The sequence below is a fragment of the Suncus etruscus genome, chromosome 16 (genome assembly GCF_024139225.1).
Source record: "Suncus etruscus isolate mSunEtr1 chromosome 16, mSunEtr1.pri.cur, whole genome shotgun sequence".
NCBI classification, from domain to species: Eukaryota; Metazoa; Chordata; class Mammalia; order Eulipotyphla; family Soricidae; genus Suncus; species Suncus etruscus.
This window is the reverse complement of record NC_064863.1, coordinates 22,495,099-22,517,796: the sequence shown is the minus strand read 5'-3', so window position 1 is coordinate 22,517,796 and position 22,698 is coordinate 22,495,099. Positions and strand designations below refer to the sequence as shown.

Genomic DNA, 22,698 nt, shown 5'->3' with positions numbered 1-22,698 from the left:
TGCAGCTGATCCAGGATAGACGGTGGTTCGAATCCCGGCATCCCATATGATCTCCCGTGCCTGCCAGGAGCTATTTCTGAGTGCAGAGCCAGGAGTAACTCCCTGAGCGCTGCCGGGTGTGACCCAAAAACCAAAAAAAAAAAAAAAAAAAGTGAAAATAACAAGATAACCATTCTGGCTTAATAAGAATATACGTTAGCCAGCTGAATAACAGAGCTGAATTGGGCTACCTGATTAACAGGGATTACCTACCACTGATAAACTCAAGAAAAGGATAAGCATTTCCTGTCTGAAATACCTGAGTTATACCTGATTATCTCAGTATTCTTTTTATCTCTAAATTATATGCATCAGTGCCATCCAGATAAATGAAGGCAGTCTAACGTTTTCTAACTCAAATCAGCATAAACCTTAAAACACAATTCAGGGCATCTACCTTGCACTTTGCTCACCTGAGTTCAAGCCCATCTGCTCTTCTGAGCACCACAACTGTGATCCCAGAGTGCAGAGCCAAGTCCTGAGCACTGCTGGTTGTGACCCAACAAGAAAATAAAGTAATAAAATACTTCAGGGCAAAATATAGTAGGTGTTACTAAATGCATCAGTAAGTAATATCTTTGATTATATTGGGGATAGCACAATTATCTTTATGGAACCTTATATTGTACCACCATTCCTTTATGTATATATATATATATTTTTTTTTGTTTGTTTGTTTGTTTGTTTTTGGGCCAAAACTGGTGGTGCTCAGGGGATACTCCTGACTTTGAGCTCAGAAATTGCTCCTAGTAGGCTCAGGGGAGCATATGGGATGCTGAGGATCAAATTCAAGTCCATCCTGGTTAGCTGCAAGCAAGGCTAATGCCCTACCACTGTGCTATCTCTCTGGTCCCTGCTTTTTATTTATTTATTTTTATGGTTTTTGGGTCATATCTGGCAGTGTTCAGGGGTTACTCCTGGCTCTGTAATCAGAAATTGCCCCTGTCAGGTTCAGGAGACCACATGGGATACTGGGAATCGATCCACTGTCTCCTGGGTTGGCACATGCAAGGCAAACACCCTACCGCTGTGCTATCTCTCCAGCCCACCTTTTTATTTTTCAATGTCACCCAAATGCTCTAGATCTCTAGTGTTCAAGACATTGTTAATATAATACATATACAAGGTGACCTTTTCCTTTGTCTGAAGAGAAGGCCATCTTCAGTTAAACAACCATTTCCACAACAGGCCTAAGAAGTGTCTATATATAATAAATAAGGGGAAAAATATAACTTAGGTTAAATAATTTGTTTAATATTGCATAACTGAAAAAGGTTAGAACAATACTGGCAACTACTCTGTTCTCCATCTACTGTGGTGAAAAGACTGTTACATTTATTTGAATCTCCTGATAAATTCAATGACAAAAATAATCAAGTCTGTTTGCAAAAGGAAAGCAAAACATTATAAATAATAATAAATCTTTGGACTATGTGTTTTCATATAATTGTGTTTTTATTTGTTGAAAGAATTGCTTTGCTGTGAATGTGATGATTATGTAGCTTCTTGAAAGACAGAGGCAATAGAATGTGTGTGTGTGTGTGTGTGTGTGTGTGTGTGTGTGTGTGTGTGTGTGTATGTGTGTATGTCTTACGAGAATACCTAAAAGGGGAAACTAAGCCACCAGGGCAGAAATCAGATATTAGCTGAAAGGAAAAGGCTTTGACTTTAGTATAAACTGAAGCCCAGAAGAGCTGAGATTTCAACACTACAGGGCAGCTTAGTCCCAGTTTGGAGGTGAGGTAGGAGCCGAGAAGGAGCACAGAACTGCCTGCTAAGATGGAAGTGTGCAGGGCAGAAGAGTCTGTTTGCTCTCAGCTTCAGAGATCTCATGGGGGTGAGAATTAAATCAGTCCTGACTGGGCAGAAAGCAGAGGAGGAGTAAAAGGAGCCAGGAAGAGAGACTAGGAAGAGATGGTGTTATTACTCCAGATATCAATATCTGAGAAATTCAGTACTTGTCTTCTAAGGCCTACTTACCTACTTACCTTCATTTTTCTTTTTTTTTTGGGGGGGTCACATCCGGCAGTGCTCAGGGGTTTTTCCTGGCTCCTCGCTCAGAAATTGCTCCTGGCATGCACGGGGGACCATATGGGACGCCGGGATTTGAACCGATGACCTTCTGCATGAAAGGTAAATGCCTTACCTCCCATGCTATCTCTCCGGCCCCTACCTTCATTTTTCAACATTAGCAAAGACATACCATGAATTGGAGATGACAGAAAATTAATTGTAAACTCAACTCGAATGCAGATGGTAAGTGTTAGAGAGGGAAGGGCCTTATATGGAAACAGCATGGGTTTACAAACAAGTATTTGGTCTTACCCGCAAGAATTTCCAGGGAATTGTATCCTAGGATTCTATCCCATAAAAGCAAGAGTTGGTCTGTAGCTAAGTATCCAGAGAAAGCCCGGACCATCCATTTAAATGATATACGAAGTCTGTAAGTAAAGAAGGATACAAAAAAATCATCTTTTCCAGTGTTATTATTTCTTCCTGCAAAAATGGTGATACCAAGAGCTCAATAAACTCTATTGTTAATGGAACTCCTTTATGAGTCTTAGAAATCACCTAGGTATTTAAAATTCAAGTGCTCTCTTGAAAGCCATAGAAAGTGTAATGGAGAGAAACTATTAGTCATCAAATTAGTGGGTCTCAAAGTCTTAGGAAGAATTATTTGTGCTAGCTCTCCTTTATGTTATGGTTCAGCCTTTAGAAAACTCACTGTAGTGTTCTGTTTTTCAGAATCATAACAGTTTCAGGCAAGCCTCAAACTTACATTTTATCCAAAGCACTTGAAAGTGCTTGGAAGTTGCTTATTCTTCCAGTTAAGAATGCATATTCCTATATTTCAGTCAAGTGGCTATATATCTTGAGTTAAAATAAAACAAAAGGTATGAGTTTTAAAGATGAGAAAATGTATTTTATTTTATTCTTATTTTCTTAATAAAAAAGTTCTTTATTAAGTACTGTGTTACAAAAATGCTCATAGCCGGGGAAGAAATGTATTTTAAACTTTAAGGGATCTTTCTAGAAGGAAAGTTCTGATTTCTCTGTTTTGAAGTTGTTAGAATTCTGAAAAATCAATCAGAAATTCAGCTGAATTTCATTTGTCAAAATCAAATCAAGCCCCTAATGGATCTGAGATTATATTATTTATTAATAGGTTAAGTTACAGTAACAATCTCTAGAACTGGGAAACAAAGTCTTTGGCTTTGGCACCTTACAGATAAAAACCATGCCTTCACATTTCTGTGCTGTTAGCATCTGAAGATAACTGGATTGCCTAGTGAGGTGTTAGTCAAACCCTTTGCTAGAACTGTAATAATGTATTTACATAGATAAGCACCTGTGGTTTTTTTTTAGGGGGGACTCCCAAGCAGTACTAAAGAAAAAAGTGTTATTTATGTGTTATATATATCAATGAAAGAAAAAAAGAAAAATTCAGAGTAGAAGACTAATATCTCTTTTATCAAATAGAAAATTAACAAGTATATTTATATATATGTATGTGTGTGTGTGTGTGTGTGTGTGTTTTCTGTGGGGCTAGAAATCAAATACAGGGCATCACATGAGCAAGGCATGTGCTTTATCATTCTGAGCCACATATTTGTTGCTATTTGGGCCATATCTGGCAGTGCTCAGGGCTTACTCTTAACTCTGCACTCAGGGATCACTCCTAGTGGTGCCAGGGATCAAACCCAGGTTGGCCGTGTGCAAGGCAAGCACTCAACCTGTTGTGCTATCACTTTATCCACTGAGTCACATCCTTTGCCCAATAAGGTACTATTTTATAAATGGCATTCCTAAGATCTAAGACACCTGACATTTAGTGGTATTTCACTGAAAGAACATATAACATATATTCATGTATGTATTCATAGATATAATTATGTACATGCATATACAGGACTGAATCTTAAAAAAAATCTCCATGAAGCAGAAATTCTCTTGATTTTAAAGATAAAGAACTAAAATTATCTCGATTTAAAGAAATAAGTTGGTGCTTGGGTAAACCAAAGTGCTTTACGAGTTTAGTATAGTTTATTAGAGACAGGATTTGAATGAGTTTCTCAAACTCAACCACTCATTCAACCATCCATCCACCACCCATCTATTCATCTGCTATGGATTCTAGTGTGGGAAAATTAAGTACTACATTGTTCAATTTTTCATTAACTCCTTTGAAGCATGCAACTGTTAATTAATATTCATTTCCAGTATGTTCTCCTTAGTGGAGTAAAACAGTTTTAAATCATTTGGAAACTCTATTGCTGGCTTTACACATAGTTTTTAAAAGAAAGGCAAACCAAATCGTACTGAAGACCTGAATGAAGTATTTACACATTAATAGTTAATTCACAGCAAGATAGACCAAACTTTAAATTTTCAGAAGGAAAATCAGAATACAAAAATTGGTCACTAATTGATCTAATGTTATTTTATAAAAGACAGCAAAGTTTAAGTATCAGTTATTTCAATAAACTGAAATGATACTTTGCATTCAGGAGGCCCAGGTTTGATCCCTGTCAACACACAGACTGAAGCAGCTCCTAGCAGAGCCAGGAGAAGCCCCTAGGCACTGCTCAGTAAGGTGCAAAAACTAAACAAAACAAAAAATTTAAAGACAGTAAAATTTAACCTATAGCACTGCATAAGCTACCCCAATAAATTTAATCTAAACTGTCATAGTTTTAGTGTAATCATATATCTCAAGGAGCCTTAGTTTCCATAAAATTTTGCTTCGGTTTTGGCCAGCACTTTGCATTCTAAAAAGAAGTTAGCCAGTAGCTAGAGAGACTCTGGACTGAGTGCACGCTTTACAAGAGGGAGGCTAGGGTTACTGCTCTGGCATCACATGGTTCTCCTAGCCCTGCCAGGAGCACAGAGCATGAGCATCTCCAGGTGTGACCCACAAAATCCCAAACCAAAAACCAAACAAAACTTAAAAAAAAAAAAAAGCTTGTTTTGGTGACTGTTGTCCCAGACAAAAAACTCCTAGCAAATAAGAATTTCTTAGGATGTTGGTAATTCTTCCAAGAATTTTGGAGCACCTTTCAGTTATAATTACTACTTGGTAGCTATTTTATTAAGTTGTTATGTAAGGGAAATTTAAAATTTTCTTTCAATTAAATGGAATGGGGAAAAATAGTTAGAGTTTAATTTCTTTAAAGATTTAAATTTACTGCAGAGTTGCTGTACAATGATGGCAAATCAGCCTGTGGATATCAAACAATTTATTTCAATAGAAGAAAAATACTCACGGTTGAGCCCCGATCTCTCGTAGATGATAGAAGAGCTGGGGAAGGTAAGTTTGAAGAAGAGTTTCAAACAGCAAACAGAGCGACACAATACCCTGGATACAATAATAAACCACAAGAGAAAATATGTATTTCATTATTGAAAAATGAAGTTTTCCAACAAATTATTTAAAAAACAAAACAACAACAAGAAAAAGGCAAAACATTTAAATTATTTGTTGATGTCAAAACTCAAAACCAGGGAACACACAAGAATGATTTCTACCACTGTATGTCAGGATTAGCTACATGGCTCTGTCCAGATGTTCTGAGGCCCTGTTTGAATATAAGTGGTCTTCCCCACAATGTAGGTATGGAATAGTCAGAGCTGAAGAAAAACATGCTCATCTGCAGGTCATGTAATATCACTCAGGCCTGGCAAAATGAATTTTCTCTGGAATCATTCCAGTTTCCAGGTATTTCTCTGTCACCACAGTTACACCCTTTCTCCCTCCAAATCCTTTTCCTTACAGTTGCCTCACCCAAGAAGAAAAATATTTCCTGCCTTTTTTCACTCTGTTTGAAATCCACCCCCAGGGAGAGAGAGTGCTGACTGCTCAAAATTTGCATCAGGAAGTTATCAAACAAGAATATTTGATTACTTAGTATAAAGATATTTTTCTTTCTGAAATCTCTCTTTTTAAAGGGGCATTATTCGTCAGAGTACAGAAAGTAACTGATTGAAGCACATGGCTTTTCAAGTGTGCTTTTTTACTTTTGGACTCTGAATAAAGTCTTTCTTGTAGTTCAGCATTCCTCAGTGGAGATCCTGGTAAAGAAGTTTTAATCCTCTTTTCACGTTTTAAAGGCAAAAAAAAAAAAAAAAAGTTGTCAGGGTTCTAAGGAGTTCAGTCTGGCTGCAAGCCAGAAAGGGAGATGACTGCCTGGCCCACAAGCCTTTATTCTGCAAAGCAGCAGAGGGGACAAGGCAGGGCTGGTCCAACCTGTGGGCTGAAAAAGGACATTTGGGTGTGTGTGGAGTGGCTGGACTTGAGCAGGGTCAGCCAGAGACTCTCATGGCTGTGTTCTGGACAGAGAAACAAACATTTTATATTTTTCATTCAAGCATAAAATGGGACAGAAGAGTCGAAGAGTCTGACAATCAAGAATTAGAAGAGCGAAATAAGAAAAAAGCAAAGATTTTCTCCGCTAAGCATTTATGGATGTGAAATAAACATAAAATCTTGAAGAAAACCCGAGCAGAGTGTGTGTGTGTGTGTGTGTGTGTGTGTGTGTGTGTGTGTGTGTGTGTGTTAGGGAGAGGGTGCTGTGTTTGTACCTCAGGGGCACCCTGGCTTTCTGGCTGGTGCTAGCTCTTTCATTAGCACCCGAGCAGAGAGAGAGAGAGAGAGAGAGAGAGAGAGAGAGAGAGAGAGAGAGAGAGAGAGAGAGAGAGAGTGTGTGTGTGTGTGTGTGTGTGTGTGTGTTAGGGAGAGGGTGCTGTGTTTGTGCCTCAGGGGCACCCTGGCTTTCTGGCTGGTGCTAGCTCTTTCATTAGCAAAGTCTGGGCACAAGACTGGAGCAGGGAGAAAGTGGCTCAGGAGAGGAGATGTGAGCCAGAAGATAGAGAACAGTCCTGGATTTAGGCAGCAGAGATTGTCTCTGGGGAAACCTGGAACCCTGACTCACTCCAATTTAAATGATTCTTGAGGAGAGTCAGCAAGTTAAGCATGAAACAGGCTGAATTAGAGAAAAATAGAAACTATAAAACACTGCCTTTGTGTTTACCTAGGCTCTTAGGGGAAAAAAGGAGAAGGGACCAGCTAAAATGTAACAGACAGCAAGCAGTGTTTGACCCCCATATTTCTCCTGGACTTTTCCAGTGAGTCCAACGGGGCTCTCTATTAAGAGAAAATAAACCTGAAGAAAGCATTTACTGAAACTGATAATTAATCTAACGTTGGAAATGAACAATACGTGATAAACATATGATTTTCATTTGAGAGATGAGATGATGATGATCATAGCAACAATTAAAAACATCGGCTCATTAGTTATTGAACATCTGCCATGAACCAAGACCGCCCAGAAGGTTCAGAGACTTCCTCACAGCATGAACAGTCTCTCACAGACTGCCTCATCTCGTAGGTGAGGACAACAGTGTTCAAAGAGGGCAGGCCTCTTTGAAAGAAGAAAGTTCCTTCGGTTCCTTCTTTTTTAATCTAAAATAATCTCATTTTGGTGCGACCAAGAAAGGGCTTTTCTCTATTACCACAACGATTCAAATGTCCATTTACTTCTCCTTCAACTTGAACATTTAAAAAAATTCGTGGGTAACATGGTTACAGCTGTGCCATCAAATGCGGCTTTGATGCACAGTTACTGCACCTTCTGCCAAAGTCCCTATGTCACTTTTAGTCTTTTCTTTCCTCCTCCTTCCTCCTCATCCCTCACAATTTGGCAATCTCAGTCTATAATCAAAAACCCAAGGTTTGCATTTAATTGTAGAAATGTGCAGCTTGACGTCACATATTAAAATCTGTGGCCTTCTAATTGAATTGAGGCCTTTTCTTTAGAAAAGAGAGAACATTTGATTGGATTAGAATTTTTATGAACTTACAGAAGGATGAGAAGAGATGGAATGGAGTCTGAAGAAAAAGCGCACGTACATCTCACGGAATATCAGATACAATTTGGAAGGCTCGTGGTATAGAAAACAAAGTGGTGCAACTGTAAGAATAAAGAAATGGACTGATATTACTCAACAGTTCATAAGACATTAAAAAAAAACCCCAAATTTAATAGTATTCAGTCATGGACATGTTGAAAATCATATTTCTCATGCTGAAAGAAAATACACATATAAAAATTATGGAATTATGTAGGGATCTTAAAATATCAAAGCAAACTCTACCAACTTCATAAAGTTAACTGCCTTTAAAAATAGAAAGAAAGTGACAGTCCTGTAATTCATTTTCACTTGGTCTCACTCACAAAGGATCCAGGCTATTTCACAACAATTTTTAATTTTGAAATTAAAAGAAGTAAAATACAATGTGATTTGTGACTACATTTTAAATTGGACCAGGGAGGTAGATCAAAGGGCTGGCTCACAACCCTTGTATTGGGCAGGGCCCTGGGTTCAATCCTTGAGACAAAACAGGCATCTGAGCACTCCCTCCATTAAAAAAAATAACGAACAACAAAAACCAGAATCATGAGCCTATAATAATTCAATTTAAAAATGAAACAGTCTCAGATTTAGACTTATTGGTAATCCTAACATATCTCAATATGTACCAAGGCAACTTTTAGACTGAAAACAGCTCTCTGGCAGAGTGGTAATATTTCTCTGAGGAATGCAATTCTCTGATGAATATTGAATTACATGTTCTTTTTCGCCCAGCTCTAGGTAATTAAGCTCAGGTAGGTCAACTCAAGAGGACACCCCATAGCTGAATGCCAGAGGGCTCCACAGTCTGCCAACCAAGGCTGGCCCAACACTGGCACAGGCTGGTCCCAGCTTTCAGCTGTGCAAGCCCCAGGGGTTTCAGGCGGCAGAAGCACATTTACAATGCAGGTACATAAAGTGCATCACCAAGCCATTACTTCTAATAAGTAAGGACTTCCTGAGCCATTTCAATTTCCACCCAAATTGAACAAGTCAGATCCCTCATATTCTAGTTCTAGAATCTGTCAGCCACCCCCAAGGGCTGGGAGCAGGAAATCAAGGATCAGGACTCTCGGAGCCAGCTCAGCTCACTAGTGACCTTTGACACAGGGAATGTAAAATGATGAAAGATGTTAAGCTCTGCAAATACAAAAATTCACTCTAGGGTAAATAACAGTACACAGTGTTAAGGAGGAGGAAATCACTAAAACACTAGCATTTCAAGTGAGAAATTTTGTTTTCTTTTTTTTTTTTTTTTTTTTTTTGGTTTTTTTTTGGGCCACACCCTGTGACGCTCAGGGGTTACTCCTGGCTATGCGCTCAGAAGTTGCTCCTGGCTTCTTGGGGGACCATATGGGACGCCGGGGGATCGAACCGCGGTCCGTCCTAGGCTAGCGCAGGCAAGGCAGGCACCTTACCTCCAGCGCCACCGCCCGGCCCCGAAATTTTGTTTTCTTAAAGGCAAAAATAAAAAAGGCAAATCAACTTGAAGGGTAAATATCAAAATACATAAAAATAACCACATATACATTTACATTCTTGTTTTATTTTGTGGCCACACCTGGAAGTACTCAAGGCTTACACCTGACTCTGTGCTCAGGGATCACTCTTGGCAGTGCCCAGGAGATGCCAGGGAGCCAACTTGGGTTGGTTAATTGCAAGGCAAGCACCCTACTATGTTTCTAGCCCTTATATTTATATTCTTTTGGTTTGTGAGTAAATTGTGTCCTGGGGGACGTCTGAGGGTGCCAGGGAATCAAACCAGGAACTACAGAGTACAGGAGGAGTACCTTACTTCCTGTACTATTTTTCTGCCCCACAAAGTAACTATATGTGAAAGAAAATATGTTTAAAGGCCAACAAGCATGTCCTTATTCTTCAAAACCAAATTTAGTTTCTACTTATCAAACTAACCTGAATTAAAATCCCAATCAAAAGATTATAATTTGTTCTAATTACAACTATCTAAAAAAAGCAATGGTATTATTATAAATATGGTGATATTATAAATCAAAGTAAAGGTTTGGAATATATATGATTAATAATGTATATTTTTTCTTTAATTTTTTGGGGGGTACACATCTTTGTACTCAGAAATAACTTTAGGTAGTGCTCCAAAACCATACTAGATGCCTGGGATTGAATGCTGGTTGGCCAGGGGCCAGGATCAAATCTGGATCAGCACGGATCAATAGAACCTGGTTTACCAGTGTGCATGGCAAGAACCTTATCCACTATACTATCTCTTTGGCCCTCACTTAGCTTTTATGTAATTATTAGTTAACTACAAAAATATTTATGAAGCTTTATGAAGCTATAACTACAATACAACAATTAATATGTAAAAGTGGAAGCAGAGAAGGCTAGGTTTTTTTGTTTTTTTATTTTGTTTTGTTTCTGAGTCACACCCTGTGATGCTCAGGAGTTACTCCTGGCTATGTGCTCAGAAATCGCTCCTGGCTTGGGGGACCATATGGGATCTCAAGGGATCAAACCTAGGTCCATCCTAAGCTATCGGGGGCAAAGCAGACACCTTACCTCTTGCGCCACCACTCTGGCCCCAGAAGACTAGTTTTAAAGCAATTTTTAAGTAATTTAAATTGAACCTGGGTCAGCAATGTTCAAGGCAACAGCCTTATCCACTATACTATCTCTCTGGCCTTCAATTAACTTTTATGCAATTAAGAATTATTTAATTGAATACAAAATTTATGTAGTCAGAACTGTAATACAACTATTGACCTGTAAAAGTGGGAGTAGAGAAATCTATTTTTAAAGTAATTTTTGAGAGTTAAGTTAAGTTAGGCCGGAGAGATAGCACAGCAGTAGGGCATTTGGCTTGCATGCAGACAAGATGGTGGTTCGAATCCCAGCATTTCGTATGGTCCCCCGTGCCTGCCAGGAGTGATTTCTGAGCACTGAGCCAGGAATAACCCCTGAGCACTGCTGGATGTGACCCAAAAACCAAACAAAAGAGTTTAGCTTATAATTTAAAAGGTTAATAGTAACTGAAACCGAAGTGACAAAGCAGTAGCGTTCTTTGGGATAATTCATGTTTGTGCTAGAACATAGATTCTAAGTAAGTGGCTATTACAGTGTTGTGGGTGCTTAACATATTTTTCTGAAGTGGTATTAACTGTAATTTTGTTCATTTGTTTTTGGACATACCCAGCAATACTTAGAGGTTACTCCTACCTGTACACTCAAGGATCACTTCTGGTGGTGCTGGGAAACCAGATGGAGAACTGGGGATTGAAGCCAGCTGGGCCTAGTGCAAAGCAAGCACCCTTACCCGCTGTACTATTGCTCTGGCCCCTCCCTTCAAATTCTTACTGACTTATTGTGTTTGAAAAAGATCTTATGAGAATTAGTTCAGGAATTTAAATAACTTCATTTTGTACCTTCCAGAATGAAATATTAAGGTGGATTCTTAGTTCCCACTAAATTAGAAAATGGTAAATCACTGGAACACTTTAACAGCTGTTTAAATTCCAATTTGTCCAACAGTCAGCATCTCAACAATTAGGATACCCCCTTTTTCAACTGAACATATACAGATACTAAATTAGTTTTAAAATGTTCACAATAACTTGTTAAGTGTGTGGGCAATGTGATATAAAGTTGTAAGAAGACACCCAGCTAAAAGTCCAAAATAAAGGCGTTCCCTCAATTTTCTTTCCTTAAAACCTTCAATATATAAAAGCCCACCCTGATCACTTGACCTTCTATCTCCTGGTGAATGGGTATTGATTTAATAAAGAAAAAACAGTTTTCGCTTGGCACGCTCAGAGATATACCACAAGGCAAAAAGCAAACTGACTTCATGACTTTCTCTGGACTGGTTTGGTTTATTAATCCTTCTCCACTAGCCTGCTTTTTCAGACCCATCCATCTGGGGTTAGAAATAGTGTGTGGGGCCAGAGTGATAGCATAGCAATAGGGTGTTTGTCTTGCACGTGGCTGACCAAGAACAGGCCTGGGTTCAATCCCCAGCATCCCAAAGGGTCCCCCAAGCCAGAAGCAATTTCTGAGCGCATAACCAAAACAAACAAACAAACAAAAAACAAAAAAAGAAAAAAGAAAAAGAAATGTGTTGGGCAATCTCAAAATTTGTGGGATTTATTTTATATAAAGTTTGTTATCTTCATGTTTAATTTTCCGATGTGTAATACAAAACTATGGCTACTTTAAAGCCTAACTTACCATACATTGAAAATCCATGAAAAGGGATCACACCTTAAAAAAAAAAAAGAATGTAATTAATTCACTCACTAAATCAGTTAGCTTTGGAGAAATAAAAATTAGTAAACTTTGGGGCCCGGAGAGATAGCACAGCAGTGTTTGCCTTGCAAGCAGCCGATCCAGGACCAAAGGTGGTTGGTTCGAATCCCGGTGGTCCCATATGGTCCCCCGTGCCTGCCAGGAGCTATTTCTGAGCAGACAGCCAGGAGTAACCCCTGAGCACTGCCGGGTGTGGCCCAAAAACCAAAAAAAAAAAAAAAAAAAAAAAAAAAAAAATTAGTAAACTTTGAAGGAATAAAATAGAACCATCTAGTTTTTGCTTCTACTTTATTCTACAATGTAGAAAGACAGTGATGACACCCAACAAAAAACCATGTTCGCTAATACTGTTTGGAAAGAAACTAGAGGTTACATATATATTATAAATATGTAAACATATATGTCAGTTAACTTTCTATTGTTAATAATAGGTAATAAAAACCTTATTTTTTTGGGAAATAAAAACTTAAAACAAACATTTCAAGCAGGACAAAAAAAAACAGAGCAAAATAGATTATAAAGCTAAAGTAAGAAATAATTATAATTTTTTTGTTTTTGGATTTTGGGCCACACCTGGGGGTGCTCAGGGGTTACTCCTGGATATCTGCTCAGAAATAGCTCCTGGCAGGCACGGGGGACCAAATGGGATGCCGGGATTTGAACTAACTACCTTAGGTCCTGAATTGGCTGCTTGCAAGGCAAACACCGCTGTGCTATCTCTCCAGCCCCTGAAATAATTATAATATTAGTAATTGATCTGTCCTCCTAAAATAATTCAATCACTTTTGTTGGAAGTCAATCCATGAAAAGGTAAGTAAACATGTAAGGACATCTTTTATACTGATGTATATATACCTTTGTAAAACAGCAAAAAATCTCTATCATCAGACGTCATTTAGAAAAAAAATACTGATAGGAATAGAACAAGTTCATGTAAACTTTGGCTAGAATAGCATACAAGTAGAGAACTCTTCCAGCTCAAAGAAATACTAGAAGTCTAACTTGGTGTGCTAAACATCTTGTCACACTGTCTAAGCAAAACATTGGAATGTAAAGCTTAGGTTCAAAACAGAAGTTCCATAATATCCATGGCAGCCATCTAATACTGTAGTAAATCAGGTTGCAAAGTACAGAAGAAAAACAGTTTACTTATTTGGAAACCAGTACAGAAATGATGCAATATCTCTTAGGCAGGAATTTTAGAGGTCATGTGACATAAGTTCGAAGGATGAATGTTCATTCTTTTTTTTTGGGGGGGGGGGGCATACCCAGTGACACTCAGGGGTTACTCCTGGCTCTATGCTTAGAAATCTCTTCTGGTATGGAATGGTGGGAATTAAACCCGAATCCTGGGTTGGCCATGTGCAAGGCAAAAACCCTTTCACTGTGCTATTGCTCTGGCCCCAAATGATAATTCTTAATTTAAAACGTATCCTGCAATAGGGAGCACACTGATTTTAATGCAACTCACAGGCTTAAGCTAGAGGATCATTTCTCAACTAAGCCAAATTTTCGTTCCCTCATTGTTTCTAGTTTTGAACACAATCCCCACACACAGAAGGTTAATTTATCTTTTAAATATTATTGAAAACTTTCCAAAATATTTGAGGACACGCGACATTCTCATCATACCCCGATCCCCACCAAGTTTTGTTTTGCTCAATGATTTTCTATATTTCTTTACTTGTTCCTCAGATAAGGTGGTTTTTGTCCCATTATCTTCGGACACGTTACTGTAAAGTGTAATGGAACCGCAAGTGTGGGAATGAACAAACACCTCTGAGTACTTTCTTTCCTACACATTCCACAGCTCTAATAGTGCATTCATGCAGTTATTTCTGATTTAAGGATTCTATTCGCATCGCTGTTACATTCCTCTTTTGGGGAATCATGCCATCATCTCTTTGGATTCTCGTAGTTAGCCAGTATTGTCCTACTTTTGCTGCTTCTGCATCATTGGAAATTTTGATAAGCTCACAAGTTCTCATGAAAAATGTCATAAAATGTTGAACAAGACCATGAAAACTAGACTTGTTGCTAGAGATCGCCTGCCATCTGAACAGTAATCTATTAGCATATTGGCATCCTGCACTGAAATTTGTGTTAGCTAAATTATATTGAAGTGTGAGCCAGAGGCGGCCTGTGCTGGTACCAATGTGTTCATCTGTATAAGAGCTTAGGCTGGAGATGAAGCTGGCTGGGTTGGGTGTTCCTCTCTTTGCTCTGGGCTATGTTTAATGACATTTTTGATTTGTTTGTTTCTCAGACCCTTCCGGGGGTTTATCAGGGCATACTCTTGGTTCTGTGTTCTGGGATCACTCTTGGAGGACTCAAGACTAGATGGAAGGCTGAAGATAAAATTTGGTTCAGAACAAGATGATTCAAGTTGTGTGATTCTACTCATAGAAGACCAAAAAAAAAAAATTCATAAAAAAACAACAAACAACAGTTAAAAAAAAAACTACAGTAACTACCAAAAATAAATAAATAAAAAGAACCCAACAACAACAACAAAAAAAACAACAACACACACATCACTAAATAATAAGGGTGCTTGAATCATCTTGTTCTGCCTCGTGAATTGAGGGGGAAAATAAAAATGAATGGTACCAGGACCAAACAGCAGTATGAACACTGAGTGAAAATAAAAAATGATCAAATACCAAACCCAAAGTCAACAACAACAGAATCAATACCCCATCTACAACAAGCTATACACAGAGGGAAACAGTTACACTAGCACTCTGGAGGAGGGTAAAGGAGGGAGATATGGGACACATGCTGGGAAGGAGGTGGAGGGAGGATTACCCTGGTGGTGGGAATGGCTCTGATTGTTACTATGTACCTCAAATATTACTGAAAGATTTGTTATTCACTTTTGGTCACAATAAAATTATTAAAAAAAGATTCTTTACATTTATAAGCTTTAATTTTTTCAACTGTAATTTCAGGTAATGCTAGAACCTATATGATATAATTAAATGTGATAATGCCTGAACCTTAACTACTAATAACTCACTTAGGTTCTTAATACATATTAATTATTGACATTATCATTCACAAATGAGCTCTTTATTTCTTTGTAGTTTTTAGAAATAATTTTATCAAAAGAAAATACTGGAGGACGGGGGTATCCACATTATTCTAAATTGCCATATTAGGCCAGCCATCTTTAGAATTTGATCCATTTTAAATGTCCCAAGATCTATCTTTTGCTAAGTTCTCTTAGTTTTTTAGAACGCACCATATACTTTGTCCAACTTTTGCTGAAACCCGTGTTCTCTCTCTGCTAACTTCCCAACTCTACTTTGTCTGCCACCTGGTTGTTCTTTCAGAACTTCCTGAATCTTCCAGTGCTGAGCTCCCAGAGGATTCACTTCCCTCCTCACCACTTGATTTTTATATTCCTCATATCTAGTGGCTCATTTCCCTTTGGGAGAAAAATTTCCAGATGTATTCCTACTCTTGTGCAGAGTTAAATCTGTGTAGGTATACGGGTGAGAGGCAAATGGTGGGGGAGGGGTCTGGTGCTTTGGGCTTGCTCCCAGTAGTATTTGGGGGGGGGGGGGTGCTATGCAGTGCTGCAGTGTTGCGGATAGACACTGGGTCTTCAGCCCTTTGAAGCAAGTCTCAGGCCCGCAGAGCTAAACCTTCACCTGTGCTTAATCCTGTCTCCTTGAGAAAGGCTGGTAAACTGTAGCCAGGCCAGTGGCTTGTTTTCATGTTGCCTATAAGCAAGGCTGGCTGGCTCTTATAATCTTAAAGGATTACTTTAAAACCTCAAAGAACAACAGGTGAAGACACTGAGGCCAGGAAACTGAAAATTCGGGTGGTTAGCTGAGAAATGATGAAGGGAACTGATTGGAGACAGATGAGGGTGGTGGTGACATGTACTCTTCATTTTTACTAATGAGGGTGTAGTGGTAAGAGGTGGGCAGGCCCTGTTAAAGCGCCCCACAACAGAAAACTCTTTTTACAACTTTTGCTGGCTACCTGTTCCTCAGCACTCCTGCTGCTCAGCTTTTCCCTTGTCAGGAGTCTTTGTCTAGTTCTCCCTATTGCCTGCTCCTTAAACAGTAGAGAGAACCACATCCTGGTTGTCTCCTTAGTGGGAAAAGGTCTTTTGTTTGTTTTGTTTGTTTGTTTGTTTTTGGGTCATGCCCAGCAGTGCTCAGGGGTTTCTCCTGGCTCTACGCTCAGAAATCGCTCCTGGCAGGCTCGGGGGACCCTGTGAGATGCCAGGATTCAAACCACTGTCCTTCTGCTTGCAATGCAAATGCTTTACCTTCATGCTATCTCTCTGACCCCCTAGTGGGAGAAGGTCCAGGGCCTTTACTTGGCGCTATTCCTGTGGCCTCCCTATTCAAGGAAGAAAGTCCTATTTTGCTTTTCTGTTCTCCCTTAGCCCTTACACTGCAATGGGAGTGTGTTCCAGTCCCATCTCTCTGGGTTACGGGGTATTAAATGCTGCGGGATTAGGCTACTATCAAAGCCAGCAGCTTCATTTCTTTCCTTACCCCATAAACACAACACTACAGTGGCTGAAGTGGATGTCACCCTTTCTTTAGTCTCTGAAGATTAGGACAGGCCCAAATGGTCCCTGACAATTCTTTTAAAATATTTGCTCTGAGCTAGAGGGCGTCATCTGCCTGTTCAGGAGCTATTCCTGGCTCTCTGTGCTGTACTTGGGGGGTCCACATGTGCCAGGGATTTGAACCTGTACATTATCTCCTGCATTTGGCACAGTATCATTTATAAAAGAGACTCTTACTATATGTTACTAATAATGGGCATTTGAGACTTTATATATATATATATATATATATATATATATATATATATATATATACACACACACACATATAGAGAGAATGCTAATAAGTAAATATTATGGTAAGAGACTCACAAGAATAATTAGTGTATAGAACAAGTAATTAGTAAATAGAACTCAGTGTGGAAATGAAAAATGGCAAACAAATTTATAGGGATATAGGTTGAATTTTGTGTGACCCTAGGCATGAGTACAATATCCTGAATCCTTATTTTCGCGTCTAAACATGAAGATAAAGATCACCTTCACTGGGTTGTCCCATGTGCCCGTTTGTTCAAAGCATTTAAAGTGCACCAATCTAGTGGTTGGAATGCAGCAGATGTGCAATAGCCTTAGCTATTTAATACTCTCAGTACCACTTTAAGTATCAGCTTAAACATCAGAATTTTTTTTCTTTGCCAGTATTAGATAAGGGTTCATTTCAGCTTAATCAAGATTATCCAGGGCTTAAGACTCCAAAAAAGGACACAGAATTTATGGTGTTGAAGAAGGGCAAAGTCAAATTCTGGCAAACCCAAGCAGGAGGCATGAGAAGCAATGAGGAATCCATTAACACTCCAGGGCACATACCACCTAGGACATTTCTTTGATCTCAGAGGTTGTCATGTTCTTGGCCAGTTTTTCCAAGCCCTTTTCTTTGCCTCTCATCACTTCAGTATTTGTGGGTCACGTTTCATCCACCTGGCCACCTTCCAAAAGAATATTTCTAATAGGCGCTGAGATAGATGTTTGAACTCCATCTCTTATCTGGCCTCGGTGTTCTATGTGTCTGCTATGAGTGCTTATTTTAAGATCTTAACTTTCTCTTAACTATCCAAAGAAAGACCAAAACATCAACTGCTTCCTCCATTCACTCAGAATAACTATATATATTAATGATTGGAAGGACCTTTGACATAGCTCTGAATGGTAAACATCATCAACAAAAATAAATCTTGAACTAGATCAACTATAAATAGTAAATGTGACTCAGAAAATACCCTAAATATTAACATGCTTTGCACTTACTAAATATTTTCCCCTCATTTCCTCACTGTCTCTATTAATACTAGCATTTGCACTTGTACCATAATGCTCTGATCCAATTCACTTCAACATCATCTCGGATAAAACGACTTTTTAAAAACACACTTCCATTTAGGATAATTTAGCACAGTTTATTTATTTGTTGAAACAATTCTTTACTGTTTATTCTGATTCCATACAGTCGTAAGAGTAGAGATTAGGACAATGATTCTGTTGCTCTCAAGTTATTTCCATTATCTTTCTGAATCAGAACTTTTCTTATTTTTGTTTGTTTGTTTATGGGCCACACCTGACAGCAGCACTTAGGGATTACTTCTGGCTCTTTGCTGAGAAATCACTCCTGGCATGCTCAGGGGATTATATGGGATGTCGGGGATCAAACCTGGGTCAGCTATATGCAAGGTGCTACACACTGTGCTATTGCTCTGGCCCTGAATCAGAGCTTTAGAATATTACTTTAGGCATTACATTTCCCTTAAACATAGAGGCTGCGGTAGAGTAGTCCCAGCACCACCAAATGTGGCCCACCAAATAACAAAAATAAATAAGAATAACTGTCTGTGCATTGGCCTGTTTAATACCTAGTTTCTGAAACTAATGGTTGCAACTTTTTTTTTTTTTGGTTTTTGGGCCACACCTGTTTGACACTCAGGGGTTACTCCTGGCTATGCACTCAGAAATCGCCCCTGGCTTTGGGGGACCATATGGACACTGGGGGATCGAACTGCGGTCCGTCCTACGCTAGCACTTGTAAGGCAGACACCTTACCTCTAGTGCCACCTTCCCGGCCCCTAATGGTTGCAACTTTATATAGAGTGACATAACTAATGGGGGCCATTAAATAGATTGTAAAATAAATTACTGATTTAATATCAAGAAAATGAGTTATACATGTTGTGAAAAATCATGGGTACACTGGCCATGCAGCAGAAAGATGGCTACTTCCAGAGGAGAGTGTGGGCCAAGCCTCCAGCCTGCAGAGCCAAGCCTGCTGCCTCCATTTTCCACAATCACTGTTTTGCCAATGGCCCTGCCTCATTAAGGCTCTACTGTTCCCTTTGGGGACACCAATCTGACCAAACCCCAGGTAGACCAGTACTTGGGCTGATATCACATGGGACTTTTAGAGTGAGTGTGGGCTCCTTGTATCGTTTTATTCCAGCAGGAAACCTGGCAGCGGAGACCAGGTCCCTAAAAGCCGCAACATCAGTAATAATGCTTTGAATTTCTGGGCAACTTCATTTGTTTCTGACAACTTCATTTGTTGGTGCTGTCATCCCTATAGAAATGCACCAATTTAACAGAATGGACAGTTAACAACAAAAGCTTACTAAACCCTCTGTCACTATTAATCACTTCATTGGAATAATGAATTAATCATTTTCACAAATCTGCTTGCTACTGCAAGCAGTAGCAATAACTTTGCTCTCACTTATTTGAAAACAAACTTATATGGTCAAATATGTCAACTATGTGATGCATTTTCTTTAAATAAAAGAAAAAAAGAAAATGAGTTATAAACTTATTCAATATTTAATATAATACATATTTATTTAATATTATAATATTAACAAATATCCTAGGCAAAAAATGTTTAAAAAGCTCTCTCTGCTCTAGAAGTTAAGGTAGAATTGGGCTGAAATGCTCAGGTCAAGGAATTTAAATGCAAATATTCTAGCAATAGCCAATAGTCTACAAGGGGTTTTAGTAGGCAAGAAGCAGACTTGTTGAAAAGGTTGGAAAGTGAGGGCTGGCCAAGGAGATTCTTGGAGGAATCAAGGCTTTAAAAGGTTCCACTGCTTACAGAGAGGACTCTGGAAAGGGACCAGAAGACCTGAAGATTTTTACTGCTGCCTGTGACTTGTGGGTAAGTGGGATGTGAATGAAGCGTACAGTCAAACTGTAAACAGAGTTGGCCAAGTCCTGAAGGAAAGTGTGTGTGTGTGTGTGTGTGTGTGTGTGTGTGTGTGTGTGTGTGTGTGTGTGTCTGAAGGAAAACTGTCAGATCAGTAGCTGACAACCTGGCTAATGGAAACAGACACAGGAACTCATTAAGAAAGAACAACATGATTGCAAAATGTAGTGGAAACACCATGATGCCTCAAACCAAAATGAATCGATTTAAGAACTCCAGTTACCAACAAGGACATTTTACCTAGCAGACAAAGAAATAAAGGGCATTTCAGTCACAGAAGGATAAGACATTCATAGAAACTGTCCCTGAGGACACTGGACTGAGGAGGCAGAACTTCCAATCTGTGGTCTGTCAATCTGGCCAGTCAGCCCGGTGCCCCTCAAGGTGCACCGGTCATCCTGGCTCCAGACTCTGCTGTTCCTCCACCAGCCCCGTGCTTCTGCTGTAGACCCTTCAACATGCTTTGGATTTGGTGGGGAATGTTCTTCTATTGCTTCTTTAAATGACTCATACTGTTTAAGGCAAGTGTTTTGCTTGCTGTGAAATTTCTTTGGCCCCTGGAATATCCCGATCTCTGCAGGCAACATCTCTCAGACTTATCTGAAAGGGTCATGACCTTCCTACCTCAGCTTAAGGGGAACTTCTATTCCCTCTCATTGCTCCCCTTACCATTCTGAGATTATTTTCATTCACTATTTGTTATTTTTTGTTTGTTTGTTTGTTTTCTTTTTGGCTTTGGGGTCACATTTGGTGGACTCCTGGCACTGCATAGGGGATTATTTGGGATGCTGGGGATCAAACCTGATTCATTCATATGCAAAGCCAATGTCTTAACTGCTGTATGATGGCCCTGGCTTCTTTATTTACTTCCTTAAGGGATGTCTGCTTTACTAGCAAGTCAGTTTCCTGTAACAGCTACTTTGAGTTTAACTGTGACTCCCTCTCTGAGAAAAGGAATTAAGGTAGGATGAGATAAGTAAATAAACAAACACAAGTGTCTGCATAGAATGAAGAAGACAGTTCTTCATTTCCCTTTCCAATAGCAGGTCTGAAAAGATGGCATTCTTTGAGGTTGAGATCTATAAAGTTTGAGGTACTCATTGTAGAGGTCAGAAGTGAAGACGGACATTGTAGAACAGACAAATTGGTCAGAATCCCAACAAATGGCATCCAGGGAAATGTGTGAACCAGCAGTAGGGTGAGGGAGTTTGGGGGTTGGGGGGATGGGTGTGTGTGTAAAGACTCCCCACAGCAGGTGGCCCAGAGGATCGAAGAGATGGGCTTGAAGAGACTGAATATGAGTTCTCCACAAGGTGGGTGAGAAGATACTAAGCCATAGGAGTAGCTGCATTCCGGCAGCACTCAGGACCCCTCAGCCAATTCACTGTTCTGCAGATTGAATGTGGCCCAACGTGCTATCTGTTAACTGCAAATGACAAATCTAAAGTTCAGTGAAATGGTGAAACTTGCCCAATGGTGTGGGGGAAGCTGCCAGATATGGAATTTGAACCCAGGCCTGCCAGATTACAATGCCCTTAACTCTGCTGGAACAAAATTAAACCTTTTCAGGATAGAACTTAACATAACCCATAATAACAAAGACTAGGATCATTAGCTTTTTCCAAGAAACCTCTCTGGAAGTGACTAATAGTCTCAAAGGAAATTAATATCTAATGAGGTCATTGCATGGTTGATCACTTTATAGACTCAAAAGAAATTATTTTACTAGTATATCTATTCCTAATCTTTTAATGTCAGAAATACTATATTTGTATGAGATAAAAAAATTGCAACTGAGTAGAGCACTGCTGCAATAAAGGTCAAAGGACAATCATGGGGGAACTAGTGTCCTTCAAAGAAAGAGAACTGCCCTGAGCAGAGGCTATGTATTTTTTCCAAAATTCAATTATCAATCTCAAGGAAAATCAGAGAGGGGATGATTTAGCATAAGCCTTCATAGTAACATGGGGAAGTTAATAACAGTAGGCATCTGATAGAGGGAGTCTTTTAGATCATAAATTATTGTCCACTTATTTATTATTTTCATTAACCTTTGTTTTTTGGGCCATACTTTGCAGTGCTCAGGGCTTATTTCTGGCTCTGTGCTCAGGGATTGCTCTTGGAAGTGTTTGGGGGAACAATATGGGGTTCTAGGGATCAAATGTATGTCAGCATGGCAAGTGCCCTACTTACTGTACAATCTCCTTAGTCTCACAATATTATTCACTTATAAAGAAATAGAACATTATACTCCTATTATCAAGTTGTAGTTTTCTTGCTTCCCACTAGAGGAAGCAATAGCATTACTCTTACCGTTTGGTGGGTAAAAGACAGCATACTCTTCTAGACCTAGTTTTCCTGTAAGAGAAAACCAGAGGGTTTCAGTATGATTAAATGAATCAATTCAATTCAATTTAATGAAATAATCTGTGAACACATTAGTAATAGAATTTAAATGAATATACTTAATCTCACTTTATTTCATGATATGTAATTAATTTGAAAATATGCCAGCCTATGTTTTGATATTAGCAAACCCTTTTACCAAGTAATAATTAAAAGATGAAAAATTTAAAAGTATTTTTAAGAAATCAGGTTCCAGGGCCGGCAAGGTGGCACTAGAGGTAAGGTGTCTGCCTTGCAAGCGCTAGCCAAGGAAGGACAGCGGTTCAATGCCCCGGCGTCCCATATGGTC

The 22,698-nt window shown here is 39.2% G+C and overlaps 1 protein-coding gene across 1 annotated transcript in view; it reads right to left on the bottom strand.

Annotated features, from left to right (window-relative positions):
• TBC1D19 (TBC1 domain family member 19) overlaps positions 1 to 22,698 on the bottom strand; it is a 186,461-nt gene that overhangs the window by 5,338 nt on the left and 158,425 nt on the right. The window contains exons 15-19 of the mRNA XM_049790236.1: positions 22,317 to 22,361; positions 12,154 to 12,186; positions 7,900 to 8,009; positions 5,304 to 5,395; positions 2,365 to 2,480 (exon numbers count right to left, since the gene is read on the bottom strand). Coding sequence (XP_049646193.1) covers positions 2,365 to 2,480; positions 5,304 to 5,395; positions 7,900 to 8,009; positions 12,154 to 12,186; positions 22,317 to 22,361 — 396 coding nt within the window. The remainder of the gene's footprint in view (positions 1 to 2,364; positions 2,481 to 5,303; positions 5,396 to 7,899; positions 8,010 to 12,153; positions 12,187 to 22,316; positions 22,362 to 22,698) is intronic.